Source organism: Notechis scutatus, chromosome Z (genome assembly GCF_049901735.1).
Source record: "Notechis scutatus isolate UNSWTSFEM ecotype Mainland chromosome Z, rNotScu1.2, whole genome shotgun sequence".
NCBI lineage: Eukaryota > Metazoa > Chordata > Lepidosauria > Squamata > Elapidae > Notechis > Notechis scutatus.
In genome coordinates this window covers 74,933,014-74,959,884 of record NC_142025.1, presented here as the reverse complement: position 1 = coordinate 74,959,884, position 26,871 = coordinate 74,933,014, and the positions used below count along the sequence as shown (strand labels likewise).

Below are 26,871 nucleotides of genomic sequence, written 5' to 3'. Positions count from 1 at the left end.
TTCTCTCCTGGCCAGCACCGCCATGGCCTTGCAGTGGGTGGGGTGGGGGGGCAGCCAGCTAGCTTGGTCGTGGCGAAGCAAGCCAGGCAAGCCTGGGGATGGGAGGAAGGGACAGCCCAGTGGCCTAGGCTGGCCCAGAAGTCGACTGGACTAGGGCTTGCTTGTAGGCTCACTCACCCAGGGAGATCAGGGCCATGGTGGAAAACAGCAGCAATGGCTGGCCAAGGCAGGTCAGCAATGCAGGCGAGATGAGGAATAACTGGGGGTGGGGGGGGGAGTGGGTGGGCAGGAAGGGGCGGGTCCAGCCAGGGGCGCGATTTGCTGTTTCTCTGAACTGCTCAGACTCATAACAACCGGTTCTATAGAACCGGTCTGAACAGGTAGAATCCCACCTCTGCATTTGTCCATGAATTATGAGAAGTTATGCTTGATTCAAGAAAATCTATTTCTTACAGAAAAAGACAGGGATATAATCATATTATTATTGTTGTTGTTTTTGTTGCTGATCATCTCACAGTCAGCCAGATGTTCAGTCTTGTCTTGGCATTTCTGTCTACCTATCAAGTCCTTACCAAGGCCCTGGGATAGGCAGATCTGGATGTTTGATGGTGTTACAGATATTGTTGAGTCGCTGGAATAACTAGCCAGAGTCAATGGATCCACAACAAGGATTTACTGCTAAGTAGAGAACACCGACTCAACTACAACAACGATGGTAACAGCTGGCGGGCAGCCTTATATAGGGTTGCCTGCCATTAGCCAATTAGATAATTGGGATTCCCCACGCTAGTTGCGGTGGGCTATTATGTGTCCGTGCTGCACAGACACAACACCCCTCACCTTCCAGCTGGAACTTTAATTATTATTAAACTTTAATTATTGTTTAATTAGTTACAATCATAGTTGTTTAAATATACGGGTCGTTTCTGGTTCCGAGTCTGCCTTCGATCCTCCAGGATCCTGGGTTGCTCGTTACTCACATCTGTGTCACCTTGTCTTGTTTCAGGATCATTGGGTGTATCACTCAGGATTTCCGCCGGTGGGGAGTTCATGACAGGTGTCACCTTGGGTGCTGCGATTACCTTCCTAGGTAAGTCTCTTTCCTTATTCCCCTGTGGTTCAGTGTCCTCCAATTTGCTATCGGTCTGTCGTTCGAGGTCTCTCTGCAGCTGGTTGATGTGTCTGTACCACACCTTACCATTGCCGAGTTCCACACAATATTACTGGGGCCCCATGACTTCCAGTACATGGCCGGGTACCCACATAGATTTCCTGGCAGTTTCTTGCATACATCCTTTCACCTTGCTGGAATCTTCTGACTTTGTCATTCTCTTTTTGTTGAATGTCTATCCCATAATTGGGGTGTATTCTATCCAGCTGTGTTCTCAGTCTCCTCCCCATTAACAGCTCCACTGGGCTCCTGCCCATAGCCATGCATGGGGTGACCTTCTGGGTTAATAAGTATCTCTCTAGCTTTTCTTGTACATTTCCTTGCCCCACTCTGGTGAGGGCCTCCTTTGCTGTGCGCACCATCCTCTGTGCTTGTGGGGTTAAATGGAGCAGTGAGTGCATGGCGGATGCCTCTATTCACCAGGAATATCTCGAATGGCCTAGCCATGAACTGTGGCCCGTTGACCAATACATCTGGCAGGCCATGGGTTGCAAACAGTCTATGTGGCACATTGGTGGTGGCATCTGTAGTTTTTGTGCTCATAACAGCCACTTCTAACCACTCAGAGTAAGCGTCAACGATGATTAAGAAGAATTTACTGTATACAGGTCTGGCGAAGTCGACGTGTAGCCTGGACCATGGACTCCTAGGCGTCTTCCATTTGTTGTGGCAGTGTGGCGGTCGTGTCTCTTGGCAGTGGGGTGCCAGCCGTGTCTCTTGGCAGGGCTTGCAGCCAGCCACTTTCTATTTGATGTCTTTGTCCAGTGATGGCCACCCCATGTAACTGCAAGCTAACATCTTTATGTGGACGATCCCGGGTTGGCCTTTATGTAGCATCTGCAGCAACAATCTTCTTACTTGGTGGGGTATCACTACATGACTCCTCCACAGTAGGCAACCCTTCTGTACAGATAGTTCATGTTGCCTCACTTTGAATGGCCTAAATGCTGTGCTTGTTGAATCTTTAGGTTACCCCCTCCACACCCAGTTCAGTACCTTTGATATTGTTATGTTTCTTTGGATTTTCTGGTCACCACAGTGGTTGTGATGAGCCCTGTTTCTAGTGTCTCCATTAGCAGTACTGTTGCTATTGTGCTGGGTCTTCCACTTGTTTGGATAATGGGCATCTACTAAGTGTGTCTACATTGCTTATGTTTGTGCCTGGGTGGTGTATAAGCTTATATTGATAGGTCACAAGGAATTCAGTCCACTGAATCATGTGAGGGGACAGGACTTGCGGTGTCTGATGGTCTCTTGCAAGGAGGCCTAATAGCGGTTTCTGGTCTGTTATAAGCTCAAATTTCTGCCTGTAACACATACTTGTGGAATCTTTTTATCCTTGCAACAGCAGCCAGCACCTCCTTATCGAGCTGGCTGTAATTCCTTTCTGCCCCGGATAGCGTTCTTGAAAAAAATGCAACAGGCACCTTCTTTCCATCTGGGAACTTTTGGCTCAGGATGGCTCCAACTCTGTACAGTGATGCATCACACATTAGTGTTAACAGTAGGGTCTCGTTGCACTGGACCAGCACACTGTCTGATGTAAGTTTTTTAGTTGTTTGAAAGTCATTGCTTCCTTCTGACCCCAGGCCCATGGTGTTTTCTTGTCTAATAGCCTGTGTAATGGTTCTGCGATAGATGCTTTTAGTTTAAGGAAGACACTGTAGAAGTTTAGGAGCCCTAGGAAGGCTTGGAGCTCCGTCCTATTTGTGGGCATTGGGGCTTCTTTAATTGTTTGAGTCTTTTCCTTGGTGGGGTGTAGACCGGCCATGTTGATGAGCTATCCAAGGAATTCTACCTGGTCCACGACTACCAGGCACTTTTCCTTTTTCACCTTGAGCCCCACCTGTTGGAATTTCTTGAATACTGCCCGTAAACATTCAAATAGTTCTGGTTTGTTTGCTGCTGAGATGTCATCGAAATACGGGATGACCCATGGTATTCCATGCAGCATCCTCTCCATCAGACTCTGGAAGAATCCTGGGGCAACACTCACCCTGAACTGCAGTCATTTGCACTGGAACACCCCCCGGTGTGTGATGATTGTCTGGGGCTCAGCTGTCTCATCATCTACGGGGAGTGGCTGATAGGCCTGGGCAAAGTCGAGTTTCGCGAAGATTTTCCAATGAGTGTAGTAGGTGTTGTACCACTGGAATGGGGGGCTGCCACTCTCATTTTGTACACGTCTTCCTTGTCGTCTTTGTCCTTATTTCCCTCCATTCCCTCACAATGGACCGTGGTGGCCTGCCTGACAGTTCTTGGACTGTTCGTTTTCTGCATTTGGATTTCTTCTGCACACCTTCCAGACTGCTCTGCAGCGACGGCTTTGTCTATGGCTTCCTTTAGTGTTAGGGTGGCCCTGGAGAATGGCTGTCTTTGTAGTTTTATATCCCTCATACCACTCACTTGGAGGGTCTTGTCCAGGTCACAGAACTCACAATACAAGGCAGCGTTGTGGAGTGCTGACGTATAATGACTTATGGATTCACCCTCTGTTTGGTCTCTCTGGTAAAATGTGTGCTGCCTTGCGATACAGGAGAGTTTGGGAGTAAAGTGTTGGGTCAGATTTGTATTAGCGTGGCCCATGGGACCATCTGCAGGGGGTCTGGAGCGATGATGGCACAAGCCATTTTGAAGACCTCTCTGAGACAGTTGCTAAGGAATATTGCTCTTTTTCGGTTGTCTGTGATGTTAGTAAGATCATTAGCTTCTAAACTGCAGCCAAATTGTATTAGAAAAGAGTCCCATGTTTCTAATTCCAGGTCAAAAGGTGTGAACTTTTGAGTATTTGCCATCTTTCCTTTCAGGTGACCCCCCAGGTGCTGTCCTGACTCTTCTCCCGGTGGTCTGACAAGTGCACCTGACCCTGGGCTGTCCTGGGCTGCCCGCAGCAATGGCTCTTGGCCAGTTGACTCATGTGGCTTAGCGGCGGCTTTCTCTGGGCCTCTGCAGCAGTGATCTGACGATGGTTCTGGGTTAGCTGACCCTCTGCGGTGATGCAGCTTCTGAGGGGCCTGTCAGTTTGCCCGATCAGTGACACTTCTGGCTATCAGCTCTCCGATCAGTGGTCCTCCTGCCTCTCTCAATAGGTAGGTCTCCTCGTTGATCAGCGACCGTTTCCACAGTTCCGGCGCAGTGCCGACCAGCTGGCTTTCAGGTGCTGCAGCTTGTGGCAATCCGGGCTGGCTCTGCCTGGCAATCCCACCTTCGTCGCCAGTTGTTGAGTTGCCGGAATAATGAATCAATAGATCCACAACAAGGATTTACTGGTAAGTAGAGAACACCAACTCAACTGCAACAACAATGCTAATGGCTGGCAGGCACATTTATATAGGGGTTGCCTGCTGTGTGTTTAGCCAATTAGCTTATTGGGATTTCCTGGCTGCACAAACACAATAGATACCATCGCAGGATGGAAGTTGTCCCCAGTAAAGCCACCTTTCACAACTGACTGATGGTGAACTTATTTTTTTTAAAATAAATTTTATTAATGAACAACAAATAGAAAAAAGTTTTTAAAAAATGAACATGGTGCATATATAACAAAAAATACAAATTTACATATATACATAAATATTAATCATCATTAATACAATTACTTTCTTTTTTAAAACCAGTGGTAAAACTTCTCCCAAATTTTGTAATAATCAGATTCAGTCTTATCTTTTAATTCTTGAGTTACTCTATCCATTTCAGCGCACAACCAAATTTTTCTAATTATTTCCATCTCTTCTGGCATATCATTTCCTTTCCATCTTTGGGCAAAAACTAGTCTCACAGTAGTGGTGACATGAACTATTAGGTATATTATCGCTTTATTATATTTCCCCACATTGATTCCCAATAAAAAAATTTCAGGTCTGAACTCTATTTTAATTTTACACATCTCTTCTAACCAGTTTCTAATTTTCAGCCAATATATTTGGACTTTTTTACATTTCCACCATACATGGTAGTATGTTCCAATTGCTTTGTTGCATTTCCAGCATTTAGGGGATAATTTCAGGTACATTTTTGCTAATTTTGATGGTAGGATATGCCATCGGTAAAACATTTTCTTTATATGATGCCGCCAAGGTAATTTTCCTATTCCTGTCCCATAAAATTTGCCAGTCATCCAAATGTATACTATACCCGAAATCTTTTATCCAGGCCAACATCATTTCTTTCACCTTTTCCTCTTCCAATTTATATTCCAATAATACTTGGTATATTTTTTTAATCAATTTCTCATTCGTTCCTAATAATATTTTATCTAATTCTGTTTTACGTTTACTAATACCCCATTCTTTCATATCCTTACTATCTATCTCAAATCCCAAATCCTTCAGCTCCTCTCTTGTTTTTAACTCTCCCTTCTCATCTAATATGTCCTCATATGTAATGACCTGTCCTCGTCACAATAAATGTGGGTACATTAATGCTTCTAATGTAGATAGCCAAGTTGGTATTTCAACATAGAATTGACAGTTTTATTCCATGTGTTTAGTAAGGTCTGCCTAATTTTATGCCTTTGAAAATAACCATGAATTTGATGTTTGTTCTGCCACGAAAAGGCACCCTACCTGTAAAATATATCCTTCTAATGTTAATATTCTATTGTTTTTAACATTTACCCAATCTTTAACCCAGGCTGCTATGTAATATATTTCCCAATCCGGTAGGCCGAATCCTGCTCTTTCAGTAGCATCCTGCAACAATTTCAGTCTAATTCTGGGCTTTTTTTCCTGCCATATAAATTTTGATACTAGCTTATCCAATTGATTAAAAAAGTTTTTCTCAAATTTTACCAGGGCATTTTGGAATAAAAACAATAATTTTGGTAATATGTTCATTTTTATAGACGCAATTCTCCCCATAAGGGAAAGTCTTAGGTTGATCCATTTCCTAAGATCTTCAGTTATTTTTTTAATTAGTGGGGTATAATTGTCCTCTTTGAGAGTTATACATTTTGCCGAAATTACAATTCCCAAATATGTAATTTGGTTTGTCGTCTGGACGTCCATTATCATTGTTAAATTTTCTTTTTGTACATTTGTCATATTTTTGGTAAGAATTTTGGATTTTTCCATGTTAACTTTTAGCCCCGCTACTTCGCCAAATTCCTCCAATTGCTCTATCAATTTGGGTCCTGAATTTTGCGGATCTTCTAAAATAAAAAGCAAATTGTCAGTGAAGTCTTGTAATTTATATTCTTCTTTATTTATTTTTAGTCCTTTTATTTCCGATTCTTTCCTAATTATTCTTGTTAGTGCCTCTAAGATCAAAATAAATAATAATGGTGATAATGGACATCCCTGCCTCGTTCCTTTTTGTATCTCAAATTTATTAGTTGTATAGTCATTTATCAATATCCTAGCTTGTTGTTTATTATATATTGCTGATACTACATTTAGGAATTTTGCCCAAAATCCATATAATTAATTTGTTGCAGAACAAAACTCCATTTTATATTGTCAAAGGCCTTTTTAGCATCCAGGAATAATAATGCTATCTGTTCTCCACTACTATCTTCATAATATTATATGATGTCTAAAATTGTCCTAATGTTATTACTAAAATGTCTATGTGAAAGGAAGCCATCTTGGTCTGTGTGTATAAATTTATTTAATATTTTTGTGAATCTTTCAGCTATTATAGTTGCGAAAATTTTATAGTGCACATTTAATAGAGATATTGGCCTATAATTTCCTATCTTTGTTTGATCGTTTTTTTCTTTTGGAATAATTGTAATCATTGCTTCCTTCCACAATTCCGGAATTTTTGCCTTATCCAGGACTTCGTTAAATAGTAATAATTAAGTAATCTGTCACCTAATATTTCTTATTGAGTTTTGTATAATTTAGCAGGGAGTGCATCTGGACCTGGTGCCTTGTTATTTTTCTTCAAGGTTTATACTTCTATTCAATAAGCTTTTTTCTTCTTCTGATATTCTCGGAAGATTCGCTTTCATGAAACATTTTATCACTTTTTCTTCTGTTACATATTCTTCTTCTTTATATGCATATTGTATGCACTTGTCCTTAAGGCTTGGTCTTGTGCAGCCTGAATTAATCCTTCAGTCTTTCCTGCCATAAAATTTCTGGGCTATATTCCTTTTCATTTCTTCTTGATAACATATTTCCCCCTGTTCATTTTGTAGCTTAGTGATCCATCTTTTTCCTGCTTGTTTTTTCAATTTCCAGGCTAGCCATCTTCCTGGTTTATTGGCATCCTCAAATACATTTTGTTTTATTCTTTTCAGTTTTTAGGCTAAATCTTCTTTTTCCAGCAAATTTATTTCATGTTTTATTAAGTCCATTCTTATTTTTATCTCTTTCTGTTTTGGTTCTTCTTGTAGTTTCATTTCCAAGTTTCTATATTCCATTTCTAATGCTTTTTGCTGTATCTTCTTTTTCTTGTTTTTATTTGCCATATAATTTATCGCCACTCCTCTCATAACTGCTTTAGCTGTGTCCCAGGTATTTTGTAGGGAATGTGTCTTCTTTATTTTCCTCAAATAAGAGTTTAATTTCCTTTTCCAATTTAATTTTAAATTCCTCCTCTTTTATGATCATTCTTTATAAGGTCCATCTTGGGGTCTTGGGTTGGCCTTTCCAGCTAAGCCTGATATAACTATGATCTGACTGATGATGAACTTATCAATGCAAATAATATTCAAGTGGTATTCCAGTTCTTTTGGAACTGCCCATTACTATTGGTACTACCCTTGCTTGCCTTTGCCACAGTTATTCTAATTCTATTTGTAGGTCTTTGTATTTTGTTATCTTCCCCAGTTCTTTCTCTTCTATTCTGCTGTCTCCAGGCACTGACACATCCATTATCCAGACTTTTTTTGTCTTCCTTATCAAGAATTGTTTAAGTACAGAGGGGTGTCACAAAGTAAGGGGTGTTATGTGGCAGGTACCTGCCTGTTTGTATTCTAAAATCCCATAGGAATTCTTAATTTCCTATGACTTTCTCTATTGTATGGTCCCACTAGCTTTGGCTTGCATGCAAATCTTTTTCTTGATTTCAGCATGCTTGAAGGATATCCAGGCATTTTGTAGTAATCATCTTCATCCAGGCTTAATGTTATTTTTGTGGGGCATCTTGATTCCTTCAATTTTCACTATTTTTCTTTGTTTGATAGTGAGTATTGCACATTTGTCCAATCCAAACTCCATTGCAATATCTCGGCTATATTATATATATGGGCAGTGTTCTGCAGTGATTCTATTTCTGGTGGAATTTTTCCATATAGCTTCAGATCATTCATTACTACTATTACTATTATTCATCGCATAGTCAGCCAGATGTTCAAACTGGGTTTGGCATTTTTGTCTACCTATCAAGTCTTTACCAAGGACCTGGGATAGTCAAACTTGGATGTTTGATGGTATTATTATTGTTGTTGTTATTGTTGTTGTAGTTATTATTATAATTTTCAATTTGATTCACAGTCTGAGACTGGTTAAAAATAATTAAAGTTCCAATCAAGAACCTAAGACTATTAGGGTAATGTCTGTGTATGTAGGCAGTTCTGAGTAGGGTTGTTTTTTGCGAAGTCATACTATTCAGGTCTGATAAATTCAAAATTTCCAGTTTTCTAGTTTATCTAATTTGGTATTACTCCAAAGGTTCCTATTATATTGGTACAACCATTGATTTCTTCCTCCACAATCACTCAATTTCAATTTTCAGATTGCAGTATTTTGTTATTTTTTTTCTAGTTGTTTCTCTTCAATTCTGCATCACCTGGTATTGCAATATCAATGAACCAGACTTTTTTCTTTTCCACAATAGTGCTGTCAGGAGTGCTGTGGGCCAAATATCTCTCTGTTTGTATCCAAAAGTCCCACAAGATCTTGACTTGTTCATTTTCAAGAACATTGACAATTTTTGTAGTAATTTTTGATGCATTTGAACCCAAACTTCTGCAAAACTTCCATTGTATGATTTTGGCAAAATATTTTAGCAATAGCAATAGCACTTAGAATTGTATACCACTTTCCAGTGCTTTACAGCCCCCTCTAAATGGTTTACAAACTCAGCATATTGCCCCGAACAATTTGGGTCCTCATCTTACCCACCTCAGAAGGATGGAAGGCTGAGTCAACCTTGAGCTGGTGAGACCCGAACTGCCAAACTGCTGGCAGTCAGTGATCAGCAGAAGTTGCCTGCATTCTAACCACTGCACCAACGCAGCTCTTTTAGGTAATAGATGTAGATAATGAATTTGTGAAATTTTGTTGCAGCCACTGATAAAGTGATCCATTGTTTCATCTTTCTCACTGCATAAGTGGCATTTGCTGTTGTTACTGACATGTTGAATTTTTGCTTTCATGGAACTGGTTAGTAGGGCTCATTCTTGGGCAGCAAAAATGAATCCTTCACTTTCTTACCTCCTTCCTCCTATTCTGTTCTGCTTCTCCTCCTCCCCCTCCCTCCTTCCTCCTATCATTATCATCATCAGTCGTATAATCAGCCAGATGTTTAGCAGGATCTGACATTTTTGTCCATCTATCAAACCCTTCCAAGGACCTGGGATTGGCATGCATTTTTGTTTAGAATATTAAAAGTATTATCATAGAATGTAAACTGTTCTAAGCAAAGCTGTCTTTTGCGATTGATTGATGTAATTTTGTCAATACCAATTATCTTCAAGTGATACTCCAAATATTTTGTAAGACACTTAATATCTTTGCTTTTTTTGCAGTTGTTCTATTTCTATTTACTTATTTATTTAATTTATATGCCACCCAATCTTCAGATCTGCAGCCTCTTGACATTGACAATGGGTTGGATTCCAAGCCAGCTTTCTGTCTCCTGCCAGCCCCTTGTCCCTGTTGTGCTCCTTGGCATTGAAGCAGATCCTGGTACAGTTCTGCCCTTCTGCTCCAATCCATGGATTGTCACTGTGCTCACTGACAGGATAAGAACATAGGCTTTGGCTGTCTCTTGTCTCCATACTGACCCTCAGGGCTATTTCCAACCATTGTTGGATACCAATCTCACCTTTGCCTCTGTTGCCACAGTTTTTTGCATTTTGTGATTTTCTCCATTCTTTCTCTTCTATACTGATGATTCTAGATATTGCAATGTTCAATATCCAATTTCTATTCATTGTTAATTCTTGGGTTTAACAATGGTAAAAGGGACTACTGGGATTGTGGTCAGTAAGCAATGCAGTCACATGATGTATCACTTATTGACTTCATCACTTAGAGATAGAAATTTCAGTTTTGATTGTGGGTAAAAGTACTGGATTACTTGTATTGCACTGTTTGCTTGTAATTCCTTTTCTTATTAACCGTCTTGACAGTTATAATTTCCCTGGCTCCCTTAAGTAACCTCAAAGAAAATGACTGCTTTATTGTTTCTGTTTTCCTAAGTTATTCCCTTCATGAAACTTTTATGAGCAAGTTTATGTTTTACCTGTTACAAGAAAGAAAAGCTACTTCCCTTGGTAATTAGCAAGGAATATGAAAATCATTGTGTGGTTCAGAGAAGCTGTAAAGCTATGCATTCACCATATCTAACCACAAAATTGTACTGTATTCAGTGATGGATCCAGAGGATAATTTGTGTAAAATTATTAGGGAACATAAAGAAAATGCTTTTATGCATGTAGCTTGCTTGCCAGATTGTAGACTTGATCACATAATCCACACCCCTGCACCATCTGCATTTCTATGAATGAGACATTACTTTTGGCTTTCTACAGAATCAGACACCACTATTTCCCTTTACTGGAGAGATAAAATTTTGGGAAGAATTCAGTAAAAGTCCAGAGAATAGAAAAGAACGAAGTCTTCCATCTCTCCAGCAGCCTCTGAATAAAGAATGAAAACTTCAACATGAATGTCAAGGAAACAGACATAGGAACTACTGCTTTAGCAGCCTTCTATTTCATCTAGCTCGGAATTTGTACTAGATTTTTTTATTTCTTGGTTGATTAAGTCACCTAAACATTTGGGACAAGGGCACCAAAAATGCCCCATATATCTACACTAAATGACTTCTAAAAAAGGCACTTGAGATTTCCAGTCTTCCACTCTAGGAGTCCACAAGACTCCCAAATTGATTCATTACTAGATTGGAAACCATTGCTGTGAACACACAATGTAAGAGAAATTTGTGGGAGAAAATTGATGGAAATATATATAGCAGACTGGACCTGAGTAAGAAGCAGAGTAAACGTAGGAACTCCCTTAAACTATTACATAGAACTGGGGCATCAGCTAATTGTCTTTTTTTATCTCATTGGTCAAAAATAATTAGATCTGATTGACGTTCTTAAGATGGGAATAACATAATTTTCCCATTTTCTAAATAAATAGTTTTATGATTAACATGGAAAATTCAAGAGTAAATAAAAAATGAATCTTGAAGAACACCAATAACAGTAACAGAAAAAAAAAAAGACCACTCCAATCAGGGGGGGAAATAATGCAATCCAAAAGATGCATTTGAAAAAATGACTGTTGTGCCAATGGGAAAAAGAATTTAATAGTATTGTTAGGAATTGATAGTCACCTAACAGTTGGGTTGGAAATATATAAACCAGGATAGACATTTAATACTGTCTCTTTAAGGGAATGCTAAAATTGTAATTGGGTGTGGTTCCTCAAACGGCCATAAGATGGAGCCAGAAACCTGGGTTGTTAGTTCTGTTGTTGTGAGTTGCTAGTTGCTAGATGTTTATTGTTCGATGTTCTTGGTTCCTGCATTTTTCCTATTGACTGTTGCTGATCATCGTTATTCTTGGATTGCTGTGAGTCTATTCCTGAACTGTTTTTGATCCTGGACTTTGTTACTGGATTATCCCTGGACTGAAAACTGACTGCTATAACCGTGTATGACTTGGACTGTTCGTTGGACTTTGCTTAACGGTTTACTGGAAGTAAGACCTACATTTTACTATACAGTGTAGCTATGTGCTGTGTGTGTGTGTTATTCAACATCACTCTCACTATGCTTCCCTGAGAGCACTCATTCTCCTAACAGGGAATACCTCAACACTGGTTATGGGCCCAGGCCATACCAGGCTCAGATAACTGAGAGTTAGTGTGAATACACAGTACCGTATACAGACAGCTGTTTACTGTTTAATTGCGGGTTACTATCCTGGTAAAGATGGCACAAGACCCGTCAACAGGTCTATCACTGATAGCCCAGTTGGATGGAACAAATCATGTTTCCTGGTCTATGAAGTGCAGTCTACTTCTACGTAGAGAAGGGTTATGGGCTGCAGTTCAAGATCCACCGGATGTAAATGTTTGGGATCCAGATGATGAGGACGATGCCGAGAAGCTTGCTAACATTTAACAAAACAACGAACGAGCTCTTTGTATAATTGGACTAAGACTGAGTGACCAGCAGCTAGTCCATATTTGTGGAGAAGAGTCTGTTACTAGGTGTTGGGAGAATTTGAAGAGGATTTATATTCGTGATAGTGTAGGTGCACACATACATCTTACATGTAAACTGTTTAGAACACGTCTTCTGAAAGGTGGAGATATGTTAGCTTCATGAAAAGAACTTTTCAAGAGCTACATGAAATGGAACTGATATTTTCAGAGCTGCATCAAGTTTACATAATTCTTTCCTCATTGGACGAAAGTTATGATGATTACGTATCTTCACTGGAAGTCCTGTCCAGAGATAAACTGACATTGACTGAAATAACCAGAAGGTTGTTAGAAGAGGCAAGAAGACGGTTGGATAGGGACCAACTGAGGAAGAAATAACCACAAGAAGAGGATTTGTGTTCAACTGCCTATATAGGAAATGTTTTTCTTGTGGGGCTAAGGGACATATAGCTAGATTTTGTAAGAAGGAAAAATGACAGAATACTGGTAATCACCAGAAGGCTAAGAAGAATGTTAATTTAGCTATGTCTAGCAATTCAAATGTAAACCATGATTTGTGGGTAGTTGATAGTGGAGCATCGCAGTGCATTACTAAAAATAGAGAGAGGTTTGTAACGATGTCCACGAGTAAGCAACATGTATCATTGGCAAATGGATGGAAGATGAAAGCATCTGGTGAAGATACTGCATATTGTTCATGTGTAAATGAGCATTTAACTATGTTATATGTACCTAGACTGAAATTTAATTTGTTATCAGTAAGGGTTTTAGTTAATATTGGTTATGTAGTGAACTTTAGGGGAGATAACTGTATAAAAGAGAAAGAGGGTAAAAGTGTTACTGCTACTTTAGAGTATGATTTATATGTTATACATGATGACCAGTTGAAGATGGCTAACTCAGTTTATAATAATGTTAGGCCACATGACGAATGTATACATTTACTGCATAGACATCTGGGGCACATTAATTTCAAAATGTTGAAACAAACTGTCAAATTGTCAGAGGGAGTAGAATTAAAACCCTGTAGCAAGTATTTAAACTGTAATGCCTGTAACCAGGAGAAAAGCAAGGTTACTCTAGCAAACAGACTGAATGGGTTTAAGACCAAAGAACCTTTAGAGGTTGTGTTTGCTGACATAATTGGTCCTAAGAAACCCAGTTTGGGAAGCGCCTGCTATGTTTTGAGTATAATGGACCATTACTCACGGTATGATTTCTGCTATTTAATGAAAAACAAAACAGAAACATTCCAAAATTTCTTTAATTGGCTAAGGTTTGCATAGAGAAAAATGAAACGTAGGATAATGACTTTAGTTACTGATAACGGGACTGAGTTTATTAACAAGAAATTCCAAACTATGTTGAAATTGGCTGGTGTCGAGCATAAATGTTCTGCACCTTACAGGCCACAAGATAACTCGTTTATAGAACGAAGAGGGCAAATGTTACAAACCATGGCTCACACTATGTTATCTGATTCAGGGTTTGCCTGAAACACTGTGGGGTGAAGCCATAATGTGTAGCAACTATGTTTTAAACACAAAAACTGGTGAATTGCCATTCGCTCCTTGGCATGGCAGAAAACCAAATTTAAGTTATCTACACACATTTGGAGCTCCAGCATGGGTGCATATTCCCTCACAAGTAAGACTGAAAGGGCAACATAGAGCTAGGAAATTATTTTTCGTAGGTTACAAAGCCAACCATAGCTCATTTAGATTTTGGGATCAAGGCACAGTTAATATTTACTGCAGCGCTAGTGCTAAATTTCTTGAGCACATTGGGTGGAATAAACTGGAACAGGAATCCAACAATGATGTTATTATTGACACCCAAATAATCCCTAAAGATGACATCGTTAAACCATCAATAGCTATTAAAGAGGAAGAACAGGAACAGGAGGAAGTAGAAGAACAGGCACAGGAAGAAGTAGAAGAACAGGAGCAGGTGGAACAGGACAGTCCACCAGTAAGCCCTGTATTACCAAGACATTCAACCCGGGTAACATGACCACCTGATAGATATCAGGCTAGTGTTGTATGCCAAGTGACTACAGTTCCTGGTAACTATAATGAACTGAAACTGTATTCTGCTAAGGATCAGGCTGCTTGGCAGGAAGCAATGGATAAGGAACTGAAATCTTTACAAAGATTGGAAGTATATGAAAATGTGAAGTTACCACCAGGTAAACATGCCATAGGGTATAAGTGGATTTATAAACTGAAGACAGGTGTGGATGGGATTGTTACCCATAAAGCCAGGTTAGTAGTGCAAGGGTTCAATCAGACAGCAAACGACTACGATGAGTTGTTTGCGCCTAGTCTGAAGGCTACAACATTACGAGCAGCATTAGTGTGGGCAGCTAAGGAGAAATACATTATAAATCATTTAGATGTAGAGACGGCATATCTGCATGCACCGTTGCAACACACTCTTTATTTAAAGAAACCTTTAGGTATCAAAAATGATAATACAACTGGGGGACTTCCGGTTTGCAACCTTTCGGTGGCGGCAGGGATTCGCGACTGCGCGATCCCTGCTGCGTTCACCGTCAAGGTTCCCCCGATCCATTTGGATCTGGGGGATATAGCTGCCCCACAGAGGCAGCTGAAGACAGGGGATCCGGCAAGGGGTTTGGGGGTGTCGCAAACCCCCTCCCCTGCCGGCTAAACCCCCTTTTCCGAGGCGGAGGAACGGCGGTCAGCAATGGCCGCCACGAAGAAAGCTGCAGCCGGACAAGCAGGTGCAGGAGGGAGGAAGCTGAAAGAAAAGTGAAAGTTGATTCTAACCGGGACAAGACGGGAGAAAATGACCTGGAATCTTGAAGGCTGCTAAGTATATATTGTTCCCTGTGAGAGTTTTTAAGCTGCGAATATTCTAAAGGGGAAAGTTTTTTCTTTGTTCTACTCTCCTTCCTAAAGTGACAGCGGGAAAAAAAACAAACCTTTTTGGCTGTGAGTGGGAAGGGAGAGTGAAAAAAAGAATTAGAGCAAAATTTGAAAATAAGGAGAAGATTGCCTAGAATTATAAAGAGTTTAAAAACTTCCAAAAAATATATTTGAAAAGGATTTGTGATTACTTTAACCCCAGAAAGAGAAAGTGAAGAAGAAGAAGGTATCTAAAAGAAATAGACTGTTTGGATTGTTTGGTGACTTTGGAACCTTTGAAATTACTTCTGATTAAATCATCTGGGTGGTTGTTTGGAAAAACTTTTTCTCTACACAATGGCATCATCTATGGATGAATTGGAACTTATATATCAAAAATTTGAAAGAGAAAAACAGGGAGAGGAAGATGGTCTTGACACTATTTTTCAATACTTGGAAATGGCGGTTTATATTTATATGAAGCAGAATGAGGATGATGGGGACAAAGAAGAAGGAGAAGCCATCTTTGATGAACAAATTACTTTGACTGGAGAAGAGAAAAAGCAAGAGAAAAAGGGAAAAAGGTCTTTAAGATCTGGAAAAATAGCCCAAAAAGAGAAGAATAAGGTGAAAAGGGGACATTATGTTAAGAAACAACAGAAAGGGGGAAAGCAGAATAAAAGGGAGGTGGAGAGACAAGGGGTTAAAGAGGATAAGGAGAAGAAGAAACAAGAAAGAAAGGAAGGGATGAGAAATCCTAATGGTGGGGAGCAAGATGTTACGAAGAAAACTTTTTAGAGATAATGGATAAGCTTTATGGCTAAAGGATTCTAGAAAGATACATAAGACTGCATTGTTATACTTGTATTTAGAAGTAAATATGGAAAATTAGAAACAATATGTAACCTAAAATGTGATAAAATATTTAACATAAATTAGTGAAATTTTTGGTTAAGAAAAGGGAGTACTGTAACGAAACATGATTTAAGATTGTGATGTGTGTGGGGGGGGGGGTAATATCTTTGAAAAGCATAAGTGTTTCCTAATGAAATAATGAGCTATAATATATGATGAGGGATATAATATATAACTATGGAAAATAGGGCTCCCATAAAAGTATGTGACTTAATTGAAAAGTAATGATTTAAATGTTTAAGATATGAATGAATACAAGGAATGAGACAAGGGGTTAAAGAGGATAAGGAGAAGAAGAAACAAGAAAGAAAGGAAGGGATGAGAAATCCTAATGGTGGGGAGCAAGATGTTATGAAGAAAACTTTTTTTAGAGATAATGGATAAGCTTTATGGCTAAAGGGATTCTAGAAAGATACATAAGACTGCATTGTTATACTTGTATTTAGAAGTAAATATAGAAAATTAGAAACAATATGTAACCTAAAATGTGATAAAATATTTAACATAAATTAGTGAAATTTTTGGTTAAGAAAAGGGAGTACTGTAACGAAACATGATTTAAGATTGTGATGGGGGGGGGGGTAATATCTTTGAAAAGCATAAGTGTTTCCTAATGAAATAATGAGCTATAATATATGATGAGGGATATAATATATAACTATGGAAAATAGGGCTCCCATAAAAGTATGTGACTTAATTGAAAAGTAATGATTTAAATGTTTAAGATATGAATGAATATTAATACTAATGAATAGATTTGTATTATTTTTGATAATATAGTATAATTTTAGAATGTACCAGACAGAATCCCAATATATGTCATGTGTTTTATATTAAGTATTATAAATGTAGGGGAAAGAGATAAAGGCATCATACTCCATATAATGTACAGGAGAAGTTTTTTTCTTTTTTTTAAAGAAGGAAAATAAAGGGCTGGCTGGAATAGAACAGACAAAGAATAATAAATATTATGATATGAATTGAGAGGAGATAAATAAAATAAAATAAAATTGAGAAAATTTAAAGGAGAGGAAAAGACATATAGAAAACTGAAAATGTTAATAAGATATGAAATGGTATGTAAAATGAATATGAATTTGAATTTGTGTCTGTACCAAGAGTTTTAACCTGGGACTAATCAACTTTCAGATAAGAGATTTTTTATGCTTTTATGTTTTGTTTTATGTGTATCTATGTATTGTTTGTCTTGAAAATAAAACTTGTTTTTTTTTTAAAAAAAATGATAATACAACTGATTGCTGGAGACTGAAAAAGAGTCTTTATGGCTTGAAGCAATCAGGATATGAGTGGAACCAATGTATAGTTAAAGAATTAACTAAGATAGGTTTGTAGCTGGCATGGCTGATCCATGTTTGTTTAAAAAGGAAAGTGATGGTGTAGTTTCATTGTTGCTATTGTTTACTGATTACATAGCATTAATCACCAAAACTGAGCAAGAAGCTACTGAAATAATTTCACGGTTAGAAAAGAAATTTAAGATAAAACAGTTAGGTGAAATTAAACAATATCTTGGTTTAAAGATAGATAAAACTAGGGGAGGATACAAAATCTCACAGGCAGATAAAATTAACCAGTTACTAAAAAGTTTTAAAGTGGAACTTTGTAAACTGGCTAAAACACCAATGAGCCAGGAGTTTAGCCACACTGATGTACAAAGTCCTGTTTTTGATAAAGATATTTATCAGTCCTTGATTGGTAGCTTATCTTATCTCAGTAATTGGTCGAGGCCAGATATAGCATACAGTGTTAAGCAATTAGCTAGGTTTAATACTGAGCCAACTGAAAGGCACTGGCAAGCTGCTAAACGTGTGTTAAGATATCTGAAACAAACAATGCATTATGCATTATATTTGGAGCCTAAGGATGAACTAAGTTTAACTGCATATGCTGATGCAAGTTTCGCTACAGACGTAAACACACGTAAATCAATATCAGGTACTATAGTATTATTAGGAAAGGTGTTGATTGGATGGAGGTCTATGAGACAGAAACATCTAAGTTTGTCAACAGTGGAGGCTGAATTCTCATGTTTGTTTTTATTATGTACAGATTTAGTTTGTTATAAGCAACTATTGATTGACATGGGAATTGATGTAACAGATTCTACTGTTGTTTATGAAGACAACCAATCATCAATACAGATGGCTTCCAATCTTGCTGTAAAGACAAGATCAAAACACAGAGATTTAAGATATTTAAATGTGAGACAATGTGTACAAAGTAAAATGATTAAACTGGAGTACTGCATGTCAGAGAATAACATTGCAGATCATTTTACAAAAGCCCAAGGCTCTGTAAAGCATAAGGCTTGCTGTGAGGATTATGGACTTAAACTGTAAGGTTTTATATATTGTCCTATCCAAAGGGGAGAATGTTAGGAATTGACAGTCACCTAACAGTTGGGTTGGAAATATATAAACCAGGATAGACATTTAATACTGTCTCTTTAAGGGAATGCTAAAATTGTAATTGGGTGTGGTTCCTCAAACGGCCATAAGATGGAGCCAGAAACCTGGATTGTTAGTTCTGTTGTTGTGAGTTGCTAGTTGCTAGATGTTCATTGTTCGATGTTCTTGGTTCCTGCATTTTTCCTTTTGACTGTTGCTGATCATCATTATTCTTGGATTACTGTGAGTCTATTACTGAACTGTTTTTGATCCTGGACTTTGTTATTGGATTATCCCTGGACTGAAAACTGACTGCTATAACCGTGTATGACTTGAACTGTTTGTTGGACTTTGCTTAACGGTTTACTGGAAGTAAAACCTACATTTTACTATACAATGTAGCTGTGTGCTGTGTGTGTGTTATTCAACATCACTCTCACTATGCTTCCCTGAGAGCACTCATTCTCCTAACGGGGAATACCTCAACAAGTATCCAAGAGAAAGATTTTACAAAAGAATATATGAAGGAAGATACAAACCATAAAGAGAAGTTGAATACAAATAGATGAAAGGAAATATATTTTAGGAATTATAACAGATTGCTCTATAGTAATGAGCATTTCATCATCTAAATGAGAAAATATGCAAGTCAAAAAAATAAATTAACAGTCACAATTGGGACTGGGATTTCAGTTGTAAGTTATAACAGTCATAAATCAAGACATTTACAGCCATTTTGGCATGGTCATTACAAATTGCATCCCCACCCATGGCAAAAAATGCAAAAAAAAACCTGGCAAAAAGGTTGCATATAGCATTCATGTAACCATGGCATGTTGCAATCAGTCATTAATGTGAGTTGGTTGCCTAGTACCTGAAATGTGACTTCATGTGACTTTAAGGCAGATGTGGCAGAAGATTTTATGTTGCCTGGAAGCACTTTACAGGCTATATGAGCCACTGTAAATAAACTGTTCTAAGTTGAGGACTACCTGCAATTTATTTGGAATTTATTAGATCATTTTATTTCCTTAATAATTAACAATCTTTCTTTTTCTTCTTTTTATTTTCCTGAAGTAGTATATCCAGCAGATCTTTATACTGTATCCTTACAACAAAATAGAAGCTAAAGGATGGAAAAACATTGTTTTTTCCAATTGTAGATTTATAAAGTTTGGGGCCATACCAGCATTTTTTGAATGATTAAATAGTCAATGAATAAATATAGAATTGTTGATGTGAAAATATATGGATATTAACTTATCTCTAAGATGTACACTAAATAATGCAAATATTTTAGAAGCAACTGTTATCAGCCTTGATCTCAGTTTTTGCAATAAAAAGACTGTAAGAAAAAACTTCTAGATCTTCTTCCTACTGTTATTTCAATGCTATGGCAGGGTCAAATAACTTCTAGATAAACTTGTAAAATAATTAAATTTAAAGGAAAATGAGGTGAAGAGAGGTTTGAGTAGTCTTATTTAGTCTACCGTTAGTGTGAAAAGTTATCATGATAACAGAGCAAAATTATCAGTACTGAAATGAGTAACAATTAACACAGAAGATAATATTTTGGGAAATTAATGATCATTTCAGCAAAGTAACAATGTGGACATAGAATCAGCATTTTATAGTTTGGATTAATGTTAATTCTGCAAATATCTGTTTCTATCCCTAACTGTCAAGAAAACAAAGATATTTTCTGAATCAAAGCAGTACTGTGCATGGAAACAATTCTAAAATATTTCATTAGTAATGACACAAAACACCCTCCTATTCTTCATGTCACAAATAAAATAAAGGCATATGAATTCTAAAATGCTCATATAATATCCAGTTTGACTCCAATTTGAATAATGGGTTTCACTGGAAATGAAAATAGAAATCTATATATTTGTTAGAATTTTACACATGCCCATCTTATATATCTATCAGTTCTTTTGCCAGTTCCATTCATCCCTTTGACAAAACTGAAAAAAATAAAATGTTTATCAGGGGCAGTGGTTAAACGTCTTACTGCTTAGCACTCAAAAGACTCTGAAAAATAAAAGCAATAGCTATGAAACAATATATGTGATAGTTACAAAAATTCAGTGTGTATTTACGAGAGAGAAAGAGAGATAGAAAATGGTGGAAACTTATAAAAAAGAGGGGAGGAAACTCTATACTTTTGTAAGCAGTCTTGGATCTTAAAAATACTGAATGTTTCTGCTATCATTTCATTCCCATTGTACCTGAATCTGGATGCCAAGGGTCTGTTGCAGAAGACATTGGTTGGATGGTTTGTGGATTTGCTCCGCAATTGGATTCTACAAGTTCTCCTTCTGTGTAAATGTGAGAGGATATATTGGTCTGTCTCAAGGCTGCCTTGAGTGGTGTAATCTGGTTGAACTGCACACGTGACAAGCAACCAGAAAATCCTGGTGTGTTATATTTATGGATGTCTTGATCAATCTTTCCGAGTTCTAAAAGGTAAAAACAAACAACAGAAATGAATTTATAACAGTTTGTCTAGCACAAAAGCTTCACCGGTACTAGGATCTTGCAAAAATAATGTTTGTGAATGCAATGAAAACACTTTTTATCATTTGGAATTTACCTAACTATAAGCCAAAGGTCTTCAAACTTGGCAAGTTTAAGACTTGTGGACTTCAACTCCTAGAATTCCTGAGCTAATATGACTGGAGGAGGAATTATGGGAATTGAAGCCCACATGTCTTAAAGCTGTCAAGTTTGAAGTCCCCCGCTATAAGCCTAAGAATAAATCATTCTACAACCTTGTATTTTTCCTTTTAGATAACCTGCCTGACATTTTTTTTCTTTTTGAAAATAGCATATATACATTAAATGCAGAAGGATTTATCTTCTATAAAACAAGATCAATGTAAAACATAAAAAATATTAAAACATAAAAGAAATAAAAGGAACTTTAAATATAATACTTTAAATAGTAGTAAATTGGCACTATCACTGTCTTCAAATTTGTTGACCTTTATATAAGTGACTATTCCCCAATTTCTTCATATATTTAGACTGCAATTTTCCCCTATGTTTATGGTATTTATTCTTCAAGAAAAAAGGTTGCAATTTTTTAAAAAAACAAAATTTTGCTTCATTTAAAAAAATGTTTGGAATGCAGATATATAGGAAGGATAATTTCACTCTTAAAGCAAATCAGTTGATGTGACTGTTTTTGCTACAATGATTGATCATGCACAAGAGATTTAAAATATGCAACAAACTATAATGCTCAGCTTGTTTAGGCTCCTTAGCAGTGGTGGGATTCAATTGTTTTTTACTACCATTCTGTGGGCATGGCTTGGTGGGCGTAGCACATAAAGAGAGGAAAAACAATGCATCAGAATAAATTAATTCTTAATTAAAACAAAACCATAATCCAAAGCTCCTCTTCATAGTTGAATTAAAATACTACACATCAGTTCCTAAGCCAGCAGAAATCTAACAGCACAACATTCAATATAGTGATGTCTATTTTGTTTATGCCCTATCCTGTTTACCTTAATAAAGGTTCTGTCCAACTAAATCAGACTGATAGTGTGATGTTCAGTGTTCCAAACAATCATTAATGTATTAAGAAAGGGCCCCTGAATAAAGGATGGTCCTCATTTTCATGACCTTGAAGAAGCTAGTAAACATCTTTGCCTGGAAGCTGTTTGAGGAGCCACTTGTGCAAATATTTGTTCTCTCATTATTATGTCAAATCAAATAAATCCTTTGCTATGGCTTTTGCAACCAGAAAGCACAATAATAAAAAACATAGGTTGTAATTATTTTTAAAAAGTGTTAAAACATGCAATAACTGTTCTATCGCCAGAACAAAGTAGACTTGAGACCGGAGTTGAGTTCAGCTCTTTATTTAACCCTCAGTAACTTCAACTAAACTCAAGCCGCGGCAGCCTCTTTTATAGCGGCTGCTTGCGGCTCGCAACCAATGGCATCATTTTAAACCTCCCGCCGCTTAGGCGGCCAATCATAATCCGTTGTTAACCACCAATTGCTAGGCGGTAGTGATTGTCCAATCGGAACGTAGTATTACGAGTATGCAAATGTCTATATACAACAATAACATTACATAAAATACATTGTTGTAGTAACTATAGTATGAATAACAGTGGCAATGAGGAAAATTTATGCTAAAACTCAAACACAGGATGAGTACAACAAATAATAGTACAAAATGAGGCAACCTAGAAAGATATCTGGTCAGATAGAAGCAGTCATAGATAGCAATATCAATAGGTCTTAGATGTATAGACACTTCATAGTGTTTTACAATCCTTTCTAAGCAGTTTACAGATATTGCCACCGACAATCTGGGTCCTCATTTTACCAACCTCGGAAAGATGGAAGGTTGAATCAACCTTGAGCCACTCAGAATCAAATTTCTGGAGTGAGCAGTGAGTTAGTCTGTAATACTCCAATCTAACTACCGTGCAACCATGGTTCAGATAGGCATGGTGCTCCCTACCAAGTAGTTCTTCATTATTGTATCATTATTACATTCTAGCTCTGCATTTTGAAAACTTTAAAATGGGGGAAAGGAATGTGTCATTTTGTGACTAATACTTCAAGTTTGTACACACAGTGAGTGATATTTCCAGGTGCCTCTAATTGCAGTCTTTCAGGGAAGGATGTCAAAATACTACAAAACAGTGCTAGTATTTTGTCTCCCCACTTGTTTTGTCCAGAAGCAGAAAAATTAAACTTTAAAGAAACTAACATTTCATGGTCAGAAAATATAGCCCTTCCTTTGTCACCATTTGTTCTTTTGTATCTATTACCCACCAGCATGCTCACCCCCCTCTGGATTTGAGTCTTGTTTAAAATTTCCTAGAATCTGCTTCTGTTATTGCAGTTTTTCTTTTTAACTTGGGATATGCCTATGATGTATGCCATTTTCATATGACCTTTCTTTCCTACTCGAAAACAGATCAGAAGGGGAAAAAAGCATTTCTCTCTGTACCCCACCCAAGTTTAAAATATATCTTATCTTAAAAGCTTCTGCTGCTCTCTAAAATGCTTTTCTTAAACAAGGTTATGCTGTGTCATTTTCATAACAGTTATCCTTTTAAATATTGATACACACATTGACGTTCTTTAAACAAAAACTGATCCAGAAGGAAATTATTCTGCGCTCAGATTTCATTCAAATTTTTCAAGGGATAAACATGTTATCAGTGGTTTTCCTTCTAAAATTACTGGCAAAATGGGAAGAAAACAAATCTCAGCACCTCTAGTTATCTGATACTGAACCTGCTTCATCTCCTCATTTAGAGTGCCTGATTAAAAAATGGTCTAGTTCTGGGATTTCTGGGATCATGAACTTCTCACTGTTAAAATAATTCACCTTGATTTATGTTGCTTCAATTATCAGGTTGATAATTGAAGGAGGTTGTGTAGCTTAATCAGCTTAGAAACTTTTGAAGGAAAAAAATACTTTAAACTATTTTTATTTGCCCTAGTTACATTGTATGGTTCAGAAATTTCTTAAATATATGTGTGCAGTAAATATAGATGTTAGTGGTGACTATAGCCATTAATCTACCTCTGATGTTACAGTTTCTAAGTCAATTAGAAACTGGAATATATACATTTGCATTCACAGCCATCTTTTAGTTCCTTGGTTCCTTACCCAATAGATTAAACTAGCCAGCTCCACAATGAAGCTTACTGTGTCTCTTCAATGAAATGTGCAGAACTCCAGTACGGCTACAATCATAAGACATCAGGCAATTAAAAAAAAGAGAGAAAAATGTGTCCAGTGCCATCTGTGGAACAATAAATATTTGGAGAATAATGTACAAAATGTTAGCCATGATTGGCTTTGAGTGGTACAAACTCAACTGCTGCTGTTAGCAAGAATGAACTACATTCATATACCTTTAGAGAGTATGTTTTAATAAAGGCTACCATGTCATTTTCCTAATCTGCAATAGAATAGGGAGATATTTTTCTCTTCTCTCTTTTGAGAGAATAGAATATTCTCTCTTTTGAAAACCCAGCCCTATTATCAGAAAGTTCCTCAACAGTTAGTTGGGTGACATCACAATTTTTTCACAGGGTTTATTTTTAAAAAATCTTTAACAAATGTTGAGGAAAAAATCATTTCATAGGAAACAAGCAAGATTTATAACAACATAACATTCAAAAATACATTCAACAAAATAGTATGTTTATATTTTTAGATTTCTCCCTCCTGAGAATAGCAAATGGAGAAATATATTATTAATGTATTAATCACTCTAAAGAATAGTTTCTTTAAAAGTATGTAAGAAATTGACAATCAATGCTATTTACAATATGGAATGAATAATTGCTTTTCCCATGTGCTGCTTACTTTAGGCATTAAAATTCATGTGAATATTATGGATGACAAATATTAGATCTGTGCAGATCCTTCAACAAAATCTCCCTTTTAATCTGATCTATATCTATGCCTGCAAAAAAGACACTTCCACCTGATAATTGGTAAAATAAAGCAGCTACCCAGTCCAAGTAAATGTACTACTTTCGCTACTTACTGGTATTGGTGTAATACATCTAGGGTAGGAACATTAAGTAGACTAAACAACTTGGGTAACAGAACGACTATAGAGATAAATAAATTGTCCTACTCTTTAAAAAATGCAAATTCTATTAAGTGTGATGTTTAGTTTGGTTCTATGATAGGACTCTAGGTTGAATCCAGAATTTATAAAATCTTAGTGTCAGTGTTCCAATGAAACTCCCCATTTCATTCAGCACTCAGAAACAAAGTTTATCAAGAAAGAAATTTATTAAAGAAGTCACATTGGCACATCTGGGAAAACCCAAATCTGAGAGTTCCGGGTTTTCCCTCCCAATTGAAATTCAAAAATCCCCTGCACCCTCCAGTCCATCACATGGTCCAATCAACCATCATTCCAACTGGAGTCATTTCTCTAGACACTTCTCTCCAGGTGCAGGGTAACTTGTCCTTGACTTATGAGAAGAATGTTGTTGAGTCTAATCTTCCAGCTCTCTATGAAATCCCCCCTCCCAAATTCCTAGGCACTAATTGTGGCAACCATGTAGCTTCTAAGTAAAATATGGCTTCCAAGGCTGACATTTAGATTACTGGTTACTAAAATGATTGATACTTGTCCAATTCAAATAAGGCAAAAAAAAAGAGTAGCAAAAAAGGCTAAGCAATGTTTACTGCAAATAGCTAGTGGAACAATAATATTTTTGTTAAATTAAATCAAAGAAAATAGTACTTCTCCTTATGAATAAAATATCAAATTTATTTGGCTTCTTTATTTTCTTATACTTTTATTTTAATATGTATGTTCCACATATTAACGTATGTGATGGGAAGCAGAGCGTGAGAGTGGCGTCAAGAGAGGAATCAGTCTGGAGATATTATGTTCCCACAAGCGATCGAAGTCCACTCCCCCCCAATCTCACTGATTCTTTTCTAGTGCCAATTTAGTGCTGTCAGTTAGTTGACTAGATTCTTTCTATAGACTTGAACAATAGACCTTCTTAATTGAAACTTAACATGTACTCCTGTTTTTTCATGCTTGGTAGTTAAAACTTAAATGCACATTTTAATTTATATGTCCTTTAGCAATAGCACTTAGACTGCTCCATAGTGCTCTGAGCTGTTTACAATGTCAGCACATTACTCCAAACAATTTGGGTCCTCGTTTTACCTATCTATGAAGAATGCAAGGCTGAGTCAACCTTGAGCCCTGTGAGGATCAAAGGCTGAGGGCAGAGTTTGCCTGAAATACTGCACTCTAACCACTGTGCTACCAGGCATCTTTATGGTGTTATAGTTTGAGGGGAAAATCCTGGAAGCATATAATACCAATTTGGTTTTAACTACTTGATTGGATCAGATGATGAAGTTTATCACACATGAAGAAAACCCTATGTTTGCCATAGAGACATCACCACCCCAGCTCTTATATTATTGGTTGCAATTTGACAGTGGCAAATGCTAATATTCAAAGCAAAACATTTCAGAGAATGAAATGCCTGGTTTTCGTTCCACCATATTTGTCTGCCATAGTCATTCTGTAACTTTATATTTCACACTACAATAGGGGGAAAATGTATGAAATGTTTACCTTCTCTATAAGACATAGGTAGCTTTCTAGTCTTCCAGC

The 26,871-nt window shown here is 37.3% G+C and overlaps 1 protein-coding gene across 2 annotated transcripts in view; it reads right to left on the bottom strand.

The window, feature by feature from the left end:
- CNTNAP2 (contactin associated protein 2) overlaps window positions 1–26,871 on the bottom strand; it is a 1,285,310-nt gene that overhangs the window by 15,793 nt on the left and 1,242,646 nt on the right. For both annotated transcript variants that reach the window (XM_087946425.1, XM_087946426.1), the window contains one exon: window positions 20,953–21,183. In XM_087946425.1, coding sequence (XP_087802551.1) covers window positions 20,953–21,183 — 231 coding nt within the window. The remainder of the gene's footprint in view (window positions 1–20,952; window positions 21,184–26,871) is intronic.